Source organism: Tenrec ecaudatus, chromosome 2 (assembly GCF_050624435.1).
Source record: "Tenrec ecaudatus isolate mTenEca1 chromosome 2, mTenEca1.hap1, whole genome shotgun sequence".
In the NCBI taxonomy this organism is placed as follows: Eukaryota; Metazoa; Chordata; class Mammalia; order Afrosoricida; family Tenrecidae; genus Tenrec; species Tenrec ecaudatus.
Genome location: NC_134531.1, coordinates 200,251,237 through 200,263,900, shown reverse-complemented (window position 1 = coordinate 200,263,900; position 12,664 = coordinate 200,251,237). Strand labels below are relative to the sequence as shown.

Here is a 12,664-nt window from a genome sequence, read left to right as displayed (position 1 = left end):
GCTACGGAAAAATGGAGCAAGACCCTTACCTCACTCCATACACAGGAATAAACTCTATTAGGGCTATTAATGAGGGAATTGGGACAAACCTGAGAACCTTGGCACAGATATTACATAGGCTATCGGAAATCAGGAACGACACAAACACAGAGGAGGAACAAATTGACTAGTGGGATATACTAAAGATAAAAACACTTGCGTACATCGAAAGATATCGCGAAGAAAAATAAGAGACAACAGAGAATGGGAAAAAATCTTTGACAATGGTACATCAGACAAAGGTCTCATTACTAAAATCTATAGTAGTCTGCTAACTTACAACAAAAAAAGAACCAATTGTCCACTCAGGAGGTCGGCAAAGGACCTGAGCAGGAGTTTCTGAAGGGCAGAAATCCAAATGGCCAATAAATATATGCGAAAATGTTCCAGATCTCTAGCCATAAAAGAAATGCAAATTAAAACAATCATGAGTTAGCACCTAACACCCTCAAAGACAGTTCAATTCAAGAAATCAGAAAGTAACAAGTGTTGGAGGGGATGCGGAGAGATAGGAACTCATGTCCACTGCTGGTGGACCTGCAGGTTGTACAACCATTATGGAAATCAATTCAGTGATATCTGAAATAATTGGAAATTTAGCAACCATATGATCCAGCAATCCCCCTACTGGGCATATACCTAGAAGAGACAAGAAACAAACCATGGCCAAACATCTGTGCCCCACTGTTCATCACAGCACTATTCACACTTGCAAGGCATTGGAAACAGCCCAAATCTCCATCAACAGACTAATGGATTAAAAACTCTGGTATATGCATACAATGCAGTACTATGCATCCCTAAAAACCAGTGGTGAATGCATAAAGCATACCACCCCATGAAAGAACTGAAGGAAATTATGCTAAGGGAAGGAAGCCAAGCTCAAAAGGACAAGTTACTACATGAGTTCGTTGAGGTAAGCTAAAAAAATTCCAGAGGGGCCTAGGGAGAAGCTACTGTATACATACGTCCCTGGAGTGATATCCAGGTAATATGGCAGGGGCCAGACAAAACCCATAAATATATAACGTAGCCCACGAAAAAGCAGGAGTGGAGGAACACATGGGTAGTTGGGGGAACAGTGCACTCACCCACACAGGAGAGTGTTGATTGTGTCTCCCCAGGGAAAGAGGGACCATACTTCAACCCCGGGCTCCAAGACAATAATACAATTTACTGAAGTGAAGCGGGGAGCCGATAGAGAGGCCTGAAGGGCTGGCTGCATTGTCAACTAAGTGGACAGCAGCACCCTCCCCTGCAGAAGAATTCACTTCAGAGGACAGATACAACTCAAGGAGAGGAACTTCTCTGTTCACAGCATACAGGGGCCAAAGAGGGCTGAAGGACGAGAAAACAAGTGAGGCACAACCTGGCTCACCAAGCCCAAAGGACAATGTTTTTGCTCAGAGCAGCAATGCATCGAGACGACCACAGGATCGGCTTCACCTTGGGACACAGTGTTCTTCACTGACCCATAACACCAATGGGGACAACAGTAGGGATACATGGCATGGATTGTGCCTGCCCTGAGCCCACTACACTAAAGTCAGCCACTGGGTCATGCAGTAGAGCAGCAGGGGAAGCAGAGCAATGAAGTCCCCAGGGATAGATATGGGGCCAGGGCATAGGGCCCCATCAGACTCGACTGCAAAGCACTCATTAAAGGCAGCAATTAGACCCTGAACTATTTATAGTGATTTTGTTGTTGTTGTTATTGTAGCTATTGTTTATTTTCTATTGTTGCTTCCTTGTACTTGTGATGTGATGGTGCATATTGTTGTCTTTGCATGTCTCCCTGGAAAGGATAGGCAGGATAAAAAGCCTGGAAGAGGATATAATGGGATGATAGTTTTGGAGGGACATGGGAGAGGTGGAGCCGGGGTAAAGGAAGTGGGTGTTAACAAACACAGGGACAAAGGAACAAGAAGTGATCCAAATGCAGTGGCAAAGAGGGTGTAGGAGGTCTGGCAGGGCTGGGTCAAGGACAATGTAACTGAAGGAATTCCTGAAACCCAAATGAAGGCTGAACATGAAAGTGGGACAAGAGGAAAGTGCAAAGAAATAGAGAAAATAACTAGGAGGCAAATGGTAGTTATACAGATCTAAATACAGGCATAGACAGATGTACATATATTTATATATGATGAGAGGGAAATAGATCTATGCACATATATTTATAGGTTTAATATTAAGGAAACTGATGGACAGTGGGTCCCTACTCAAGTATTCCCTCAACACAAGAACACGTGTTCTAACAATTTGGCAGTCTCACATGCTCACCTTACTGGCACAATTCCTGAAGCCAACGGGTACACAAGCAAATGCAGTGAAGTAAGTTGATGATGCCCGGTTATCAAAAGATATAGAGTCTGGGGGTCTTAAAGGCTTGAAGATAAACAGGCGGCCATCTAGCTGAGAAACAACAAAGCCCACCTGGAAGAAGCATACCAGCCTATCCTGACATGTTTGTTCGCTGAAGACAAAGTGGGTGCATAAGCAAATGCGGTGAAGAAAGCTGATGATGCCCTGCGATCAAAAGATATAGAGTCTGGGATCCTGTAGGCTGGAAGATAACTTAGAAACAAAGAAGTCCACATGGAAGAAACACACCAGCCTATGACATCATAAGGCATTGAAAGGATCAGTTTTCAAGCATCAAAAACTAAAACAAAAAAAAAATCATAGCATTGTCAATGAGGGGGAGTGCGGAGTGGGAACCCAGGGGCCATCTGTGGGAAATTGGACATCCCCTTGCAGAGGGCTGCAGGGAAGAAGTGAGCCAGTCAGAGTACAGTGTAGCAATGATGAAACTATTTTCCTCTAGCTCTTGAATGCTTCCTCCGCTCCACTATCATGATCCAAATTCAACCTTACAAATCCGGCTGAATTGTAGAATGCACACTGGTACAGTTAAGAACTGGAAGCACAGGCAACCCAAGACAGATGAATCCCCCAGGATCAGTGATGTGAGTAGCGATTCTGGGAGGGTGGAGGGAAGATGAGGGAGAAACAGGGTACAGATTACAAGGATCTACATATAACCTCTCCTTGGAGGTCAGACAGTGAAGAAATGGGGGAAGGATGACATTGGATGGTGTAAGATATGATAAAATAATATTAATTTTTAAATTATCAAGTGTTCCTGGGGGAGATGGTAATGGGGAGGGTGGGGGAAATGAGGAGCTGTTACCAAGGGCTCAAGTAGAAAGCAAATTTTTGAGAATGATGAGAGGAATGAATGTACAAATGTTCTTGACACAAAGGATGTATGTATAGATTATGATAAGGGTTGTATGAACCCCCAATAAAATGATTTAAAAATCTGAAACAAAATGCATAAAAATGAACAACATAGGTATAAGTAAGCAAAAATGAAATGTAACTGCTTTTTATGCGTTGGAAAACCCCTTGGTAGACAATGTAGAAGATAACAAATGCAATAAGAGATGGCATTAATCATCAATAGAACATTTCAAGGTCTTCCTTAAAGAATAATGCACTCTGTAATGAAATAATATCTACACACCTCCCAGGAAGACATGTTAATATGAATTTACACAAATATATACAACAACCACTGAAAACAATTATGAAGAAAAATAATTCTACCAGTTCCCTTCAGCTGGAATTGATCAAGCATATAATCAAGATGTATTTATATTTACTTGAGATTGGAATGCAGAAGTTGGACAGAAACAGTAGTTGAAGAATATGGTCTTGGTCTCAACAACTTATGCGGGAGACACAATAGAAACATGTTGCAAGTCTAATGATTTAATTATCCCAAATATTTAAAAACACAATTTAAATGAAAATTATATATTCCTCTTTCTAGATGGAGTAGAGAGAAGTAAAATCCACTGTGTATCTGGAGCATGACAATGGAGATGCTCAATTTCATCAGCAAAACAAAAGTAAGGAGCAGCTGTGGAGCAATCTGTGATTTGTTTATACTCAAGTTTTGTTAAATTATGTTGTGTTAAAGGTGACACAACTCTGCTTACTGAAAACGAGAAGGACATGAAGCACTTGCTGACAAAGATCAAAGATTGCTGTTATTATTCTTTGTAAACAAAGTCCAGCCTCAAAACTTAACCATTATACATCATCTTGATAAATGGAAAAAAGACTGATGTTGTCAAGATGTAGTCTTGCTTAAAACCATGATCAATCATTATGGAAACAACGGTTGAGAAATCAAAGGCTGCATGGTCGTGGGCAAACATGCTCTAGAACCCTCTTTAATGTGTTGAACACCAAGGGCTTTATTTTGAGGACTAAGGTCATACTAACCCAGGCCAGGGTATTTTCAATCACCTCATGCATGTGAAATTTGGACACCAATAAAAAGACGGGAGAAGAATCCGTGCATTTGAATTGTTGTGCTGGGGAAGAATATTGCAAGTACCATCCACTCCTTAAATGTCAAATACGGACAACTTAGAAGAATGCCCACAGTTCTCCTTAGAGCAAGGATGGTAAAACTTTGTCCTATGTATTTGGACATATTTTCAATATAGATCAGTACCTGGAAAATAGACCAGTCCCTTTTTCAGTATGTACAGACCCACGGCATCATGCTTGGTAGAATGCAGTGAAAGCAAACGTAATACTCAACAAGACGGTTGATTCAATGGCTCAAACCTGGAAACAATTGTGAGGATGGCACAGGACCGGGTAGTGCTTCCATGGCATGCATAGGGATGCAATTGGCTGCCGCCAAAATTTTACAAAAAGGAAAAAGCCTAAAATATGACCTTGAATGTAATCCAGATTTATTTACAGACCATTTCAAGAACATCTTTGACAGAGTCAATAGGATTTGAAAGGAGTTGTAGGATGACATCAGGAACATCATATATAAGGAGGGCAGAAGTCATTGAAAGGAAAGAAAAAAAGACAGAACTGGGTGTAATATAAAATTCTGAATACCTCTGAATTCTATTCTAGAAGAGTATCTAAAACAAATGTAAAGACACACCAAGTCCTCACAACTGGACCAAGAGGCAACATGAGGATAAATATAGAAAAGATTGAAATTGCCTAGGCTTTTGTCTTGCTTGGATCCCCAGGCAATGTTCATGGAACCAATAGTCAGGAGATCCAATGATATATTACACTGCAAAAATTTGCTACAGAAGACATTTTTAAACCATGTGAAAGTTGGACAGAGAAAGTTGGACAAAGTAGAAACAATAGATTTGAATTGTGGTGGTGGCAGAGACTATTGAACTTATCTGTCCAAAGGATGAACAATTCTGCTTTGAAAGAAGTACAGAAACCAAGCTCCTCCGAAGCAAGGATGACAAGATTTTTACTCAGTACTTTGAATGTGCTATCGTGCTTTGAAAAGTACAGGGGCAGAGAAAAAGAGGAAGGTCTTCAATGAGATGGATTGAAACAGTAGCTGCAACAATGAACTCGGGATGAGGAACATTGTGAGAATGGTCCAGGATGTGGTAATGTTTCCTTCAGGTGTACATAGTGCCCCTGTGGATTGGAACTGACTTGATGACACTTAACAACAGCTCTGCCTCTTATAGTCTCAGGGCTGCTAAATTCGATTGCATGCTCTCCTTGCTGAATGGTAATCTCATTGAATACTAATGAAGCCTGTGCTTCAATTTCTGATGACGCTGGTCTCTCAGTCGCTTCAGGCAGAGATCTTGAATGTTCGCCACTATTGGCTCTCCTTCCTTGATGGCTCTGTTCTTGCTTTTGAGACGGTTCATTTTTGTAGCCTAGGATATGACAATTTAATTGACTCTTTCATTCCAATGGTGCTACACATGTTCTATTTGCAGAGTCTCATCCAATTCATTGGTGGGATTTACAGAGCCTAAGTGACAGAGCCATATTAAATAATTTCAGTTCGTCCAAGTTGGATATTGTAAAGCCTGATAAAGTTAATTTCGACATACCGTTTTCCGAAGCAAGGAATTTCTAATAGTACATTCCCTTCCCTATACTTTTATCATCTCTTTGCTAATATATTGAGTGTTTTTAATGTATAAGTGCTAAGAAAAATTCTCAGAGATGAGATCATTCTTGATATACACCTACTATAAAGCTGGTATCATTTTTATAAATGGTCACATCCTTCTTTTAGTATGTTAATCAAATCTTAGATATTAAAATCAATCATGCATGGATGTTATCAACGGCGAAGGTATTTGGTCATCAGGACTCTTCAAATGGTTTCCTATTAGAATTTTGTGAGCCTGACGCCTAGCATTCCCTAAGGCCTTTCCCAGGTGTCTTGTGCCTTATAGCAGTAATGGATGCATTAGTGGATACGCAAATAAACGTGGACTCTGCAAGCAGAAGCAGGTGAGTGCCTTGACTCCGAGATGGAATAATTTGCAGGATGGTATACTCTAAAGCTTTCAGTGTTTTCTATTTAGTTTATGTAATTTTAAGGACTCTATTATAATCATGCTGTTTTAAAATAACAGAAATTAAAGTACCTAAACTACTCTCAATAACATTAGACCATTTCCTTTACTTTTTGACAAACAAATTCATCACCTTTAAAAATATTGGCTTTGCTTATATTAATTACCATGATATGCAAGACAATTCCAGATGATGTACTGTGTGCGATGATAAATATATTAGGCATTTATGATGAAGTGGTAGAATTCTTGCTTTCAACGTGGGAGATGCAGGTTTGATTCAGAGTCACGGCACCTAGGTGACAACTACAATCTCTCATCGAGACTTGCATGTTGCTGTGATTCTCAACCAGTCTCAGCAGATGAACATTTTAAATGGATAAGTAAGTAATACTTAACCCCCTACTTCTAAAACTTCAGCTAATTTAAGCTATTTGGATCAACTGTTGATGATGAGGATGGCACAGGCCTGGGCAGCATTTGCTTTCATTGTATATGAGGTAGCCATAATTAGGATGACTTGACAATATCTAAGAAGAATGTGTTTGGGAGTGAATTATTTATTTCAGTTTGTTTTACTATTTAAGCCATGTCGTTATTAACAGGATATTTGGAAGAAAAGTTCTGTGAGCCTGAATGACTGCAGAGTTTATTTTCATAACCAGGCATCTGACCTCCTGCTTCCTACTTTTGAAAGAAGGGGAAGTAAGTTAATTAAGTTTTCTGGTGTTTTATATGCAGATGTAGAACAGTACCAACATTTTCTAAATTTAGTTATTGTGGCATGGATGATTAGGCAATCTGTATAAAACGGTGGCGTAGTACTTTGAGTATTGTTTGTGTTAGTTATCAACTTGTTTTGTCTGAGTTCCTCCATCAAGAACATGCAGATGTGAAAAAGAGTGACTTTGACTTTAAATGTTTTGAGTAAATTATGGGGAAAACATCCTACATCAGGTCAAAATATTAGTCTGTTAGGGGAAACATGGAGTGTCTCTTTGGGAAAGGAGAAGGTTCGTTCATTCTGGAACATGATATTAAAGTGGTGATAAATATGAAGTAATGGATCTGAAATAATTTTCTCTGATCACATATCGTATAGAACTAGAAATGAAGACAGGCTTTTATCTGATTTTTCAATGTATAAAAAAAAATACCCAGACAGTGTTTGGACATATATCCCTCTCTCTTTGATATTGTTTAATCATATGTCATGTTCATATTTTTCCCTACTACTACTTTTCTAATAGTCAGGCATTTTAATAAATGAATAATAATACATGTTAATATTCTTAATATACACTCATTATTAAAGACATAAAGATGCATTTCTAAATAATAACCAAGGGAACAAAGAGTCTTGGAAAAATTAAATGAACTCCGATTATGAGTGTTTTTTTTTATGTTCAAAAGAAATTCATGAAAGATAGTCAGTGGGCAGAGAAAAAAGAAATCCAAAAGGATGCATAAAATGTTGTCACTTTTACTGTGCAAAATTTTTATAGGTAATAATACTTTTGTCCTTTGATTAGAGAAAATAGCATCTCATTTGTGACCTGAGTATTAAAAAGCAATTTATAATTTAAATATTTGGTGGTAAAATCTATGTAGAGCTAGTAATATAATAATGTTGAATCTAAACAGTACATTTTTATGACTCCATTATTCATGCATTTGTCTATACACTGAATTATTTTTCTATTAAAATTATCTCAAAATACACAGATATTACCATTTCTTAACGTGCACACAATCCGACTAATCTCTCAATAAGGCCCAAATATATCCAACTACTAAATAATGTCATAGACATTTACACTCAAATGTGATGTCAAATAAATGGTTTCTACATCCATGCAGCTTAAAGATAAATATTGTTATATTTAAATATGTATACCAGATGAGTCATATTGCTTCCCTGAATTTCAGAATTACTGATTTAATTGAAAATACATATTTATTTTACATGATATTTCATTTGACAATGTCAACTCAACAACTTGGCCAGAAAATGGAATGTCTCATATACTATTTTCAGATACTGCCAGTATAAAATGATATCTTCTTCAATTGTAAATCTAAAGAAGATTTTCAGAATCACACTTATAGAATCTTGATCACAGTAATGTTGGAAAGCTGACCTAGAGCACAGCGCAATAAAAATTGGTTATCATTTCAGCAGAGTATAGAGTACGCAACAATTGAAGCCAGGACTCCAAAACAGTCTAAGAAAATAGCTGGTGTATTCACAGTACAAAAACAAGTAGACTGACTTCAGGGCAGTAATGACTTCCCCCCAATACTAATCTTGTTTGTTAAGAAATTATGTACAGGACCTTACAGTTCTAGCTCCCACTCATTAGGGCATACAAGCACATTATAGCTCACTTTTCTATGGCCCGTATGCCTTGACCCAGAATGGACTTCACTGATTGAACTCGTAAGTTTCTGACCTTCAATTCAACTGCAGCCAAAAAAGTAGAGATCTGTCTTTCAACTCAATGCAGTAGAAATGCTGACAAGGTTTGATGGACTTCACAGAGAAATACAGTGGTAAAGAAGCATACTGTTGTCCTGGTTAACTGCTGTATGTATGAGTGGTTCGGACTCACAGAGAATTAAACTGCAAGAGAACAATCCGTTTCCTGGTCCTGTGCTATTCTGACAATTGTTACTGCAGCCACCATGCTGCTCCATCACCTGGCAGGTCTTCCTCTTTTTCTCTTATCCCGTAATTCACAAAATGGATGACTTCCCCTAGACAGAGGTCCCTCCTCCTGACAACACGTACAAAGTATTTGAGGTCAAGTTTCACTATATGCACTTTAAGGAGAGTTCGAGCTGCTCTTCCTCCAAAATAAACGGACTTGTTCTTCTGAAGGTCTATGGTGCATGCAGCAATCTTTACCAACACCATAATTCACATGCACAAATTCTTCTGCAATCTTCCTTAATCATTGTTTAATTTTTAAATACATTAAGGCAAAAGCAAATACCATGGCTTGGGCCAGGTTAACCTGAGTCCTCAAAGTAAAATCTTCATTCATTAACATTTTCAACCATACATAGAGAGGAACACATTTGCTGTGGGAAGCAGCTAAACCAGGACAACATACATGATCATGGCACAGGAGACAATGATTTCAATTCTGAGCGTAGAGGCTCGCTAGGAGTTGGAACCCACTCAATGGCATCTAAAAAGGCTTGCACATATCCAATTAACATGTTGTTTTAAAAATTATTTAATTGGTGGCTCATACTACTCTTATCACCATGTACACGTACTTCCATTGTGTCAGGAATATTTGCACATGTGTTGCCCTCATCATCCTGAAAATATTTGCTTTCTACTCGGCCCTTGTTATCAGCTCCTCATTTTCCCCTCCCACTCTATTCTCCCCTCCTTCATGAACCCTTGAAAATGTATAAATTATTATTATTTCATCATATCTTACAATGTACGAGGTCATATTTTACACTGTACGATATCTCCCTTCAATAACATGTTATTTTTATGTGAATCAAAAAGAGTTGTGTGGCAACAGCAGAAATGGATTATAGGAAGTTGTAGAAAAACATCTTGTTGGTTACTGAAAGATTAAAGTAATTATTTGCCCTCCATGTCTGTTATTTCACAAGTCAAATTTTTGTAAAAATATATCCCAATTTTCCTTTTAAACAAATATTCTTTCTTCACCATTCTTAGGTTATTCAAGCACCATCAGAGGTATGGAAAATGCAAATAATACTAGCGGAATCTATTTCATTCTTCTGGGGGTTTTTAACCACACAGAAATGCACGAGTTCCTCTTTGCTATGTTGCTCGTGATATCCATCACTTCACTGATGGGCAATGCCCTGGTGATTACCCTAATCCTTTTGGACCCTCAACTCCACACACCCATGTACTTCTTGCTTAGCCAGCTTTCCCTCATGGACATGATGCTGGTCTCCACTATTGTTCCCAAAATGGCAGCAAACTACCTGATGGACACGAGGTTCATCTCTCCCACCGGCTGTGGAACCCAGATATTTCTGTTTCTCACATTTGGAGGTGGTGAGTGCTTCCTCTTAGCAGCCATGTCCTATGACCGCTACGTGGCTATATGTCATCCACTGCGCTACCCTATTCTTATGAGCCAGAGGCTCTGCTTGCTCATGACGACAGGTTCATGGCTTCTTGGAGCAGTTGACGGGCTAATGCAAGCAGCCACCACTTTGAGTTTCCCTTACTGCCACTCTAGGGAAATCAACCACTTCTTCTGTGAGGCCCCAGCACTGATCCGACTTGCCTGTGCGGACACCAAGCTCTTTGAGTCTTTCATGTACATCTGCTGCATCCTGATGCTCTTGATCCCTTTGTCTCTCATTTTTGCCTCATACAGCCTCATTCTGGCCACAGTGCTTCGAATGCGTTCAGCTGCAGCCAGGAACAAAGCCTTCACCACCTGCTCCTCTCACCTTGCAGTTGTGGGACTCTTTTTTGGGACCGGCATATTCATCTACATGAGGCCCAAGTCTTACAGGTCAGAGGCTCATGATAAGGTGGTCTCAGGTGTTTATACCATCGTTACACCTCTCTTGAACCCTCTTATATACAGTGTGAGAAACAAAGATGTTAAGGGGGCATTGAAGAGGTGCCTGGTAAAATTTTTGCAATGCCAACATTGAGTATAATTTTTCAAATTTGTGGCACAGGTTACATTCCCAAAATATTGTTTTGTAGCACTATCAATTTCCTTTCATTTTCTTTGTTCTTTTAGTCAAATTACTTTGCATTCATTACAATATCCTTGCATTGTTTTAGGTGATAATTTTACACGATAAATTGATTATTTAACTGCTTCAGTATTGACATTTGAGTTGCTGATCAAGTTTGTCGTGGGAGGTTAGCTCTGAAATTAAGCCCTCAACATTTACCATTAGTAGTAAAGTTACAGACTAGTGTACAAAACATTGTTTACAAATACACCGAATAAACTGTATTTTTTCATTTTGTGGAACTAATTAAGTTGGATGAAGATATACACATTCAGTATACAATGTTCAATATAGGCATCATAATTTGAAGCACATTTGAAAAATACATTGAGAAATTACTTGTCAGAATTAAAAATGAAAAAATGGACAATGAGACTCAACTATGAAATATATTTTTTAAATTAGGAAATATTTATAAAAATTTTTCTATGTGATTTGCTGATCCTAAATGTAATATTTAAAAGCATGCACATAGCTAAGGAGATTTCCAGTCAGATTATTATTAATGATAATTTGCTTTTTATGATTAATGTGAAAATGTAAGGCTTAGATATGAGGTAAATAATTTTGTAAAGAAGTAACATATTTTATGATAGTTTTACATGTTTTTTCCCACTACTTTGCATCCTTCATAGATTACCTCTCCAAAAGTGAGGTGTTTTGTATTTTATTCTTTAACACTTATCTATGCATGTTTTAAATAGTGCATTTGCGCAAACATGGAATTAAATCTCTATTAATTCATATAAATAATTGGTGTTCTTAAAAATGCACATATAATATTTAAAGATTTTGACAATTGGACAATGGTGGAGCACAGAGAATTTTCACTTTTTATTTTATACTCCTTTCTACTTTGGCTATGTATATGATGTGAATACTTAGAAAAAGAAAAACTTTAAATATTTTTGAGTAAAAATAATCTGTGTCAAATTATGTAACACTAGAGATATAAGCTAAATTACAATTAATGTATATCGAGAGAAAGTAAATAGTGGATTGAAAAAGAAGTCTGCTTTTCTGAGCAATCAAGTCTCGAACTAAGGATGTACTCTAGTCAAAGATCCATTACAAGGTTGTGAAGAGCTCAGCACAATTTAATACAGCACCTTATGTAAACATTTAAAGAAAAAGCTTCCTCTGAATTTTAAGGGCCTTGGAAATTCCCTTCAGTTTTTGTGGGATTTTTTTAAGTCATCTATAAAAAATTTGAGACACTGCATTGCAAGCCCCGTGTTTCTATAAGCCACGGTCTGCTGTTCAATTGCTCCCAATGTTCCATAGGAGAAGGGGACAAGTTAGTAAACCTGAGTCAAATCAACTTAACGGCAATGAGATTCATTTTGGCTTTGTTAGTGGAGCAAGGCCAAACTGAGTGCAAGGTTTGAAAGAGCTTATAAACTTTGATATTTGTGGCTTTTGTTTCATGAAATAGATAGCAATAGCTTTATGAAAAACAACATTTTCAA

The 12,664-nt window shown here is 38.0% G+C and overlaps 1 protein-coding gene across 1 annotated transcript; it reads left to right on the top strand.

Moving 5' to 3' along the window:
• Positions 1–10,163: 10,163 nt before the first annotated feature.
• On the top strand, positions 10,164–11,105 carry LOC142440407 (olfactory receptor 2T8-like). The gene has a single exon (XM_075542856.1). The coding sequence runs from the start codon at positions 10,164–10,166 to the stop codon at positions 11,103–11,105; it is 942 nt and encodes a 313-aa protein (XP_075398971.1).
• The last annotated feature ends 1,559 nt before the right edge of the window (positions 11,106–12,664 follow it).

Bases quoted from the DNA above. Each gene is read 5' to 3' on its own strand.
- LOC142440407 (XM_075542856.1), top strand. From the start codon at position 10,164: ATGGAAAATGCAAATAATACTAGCGGAATCTATTTCATTCTTCTGGGG.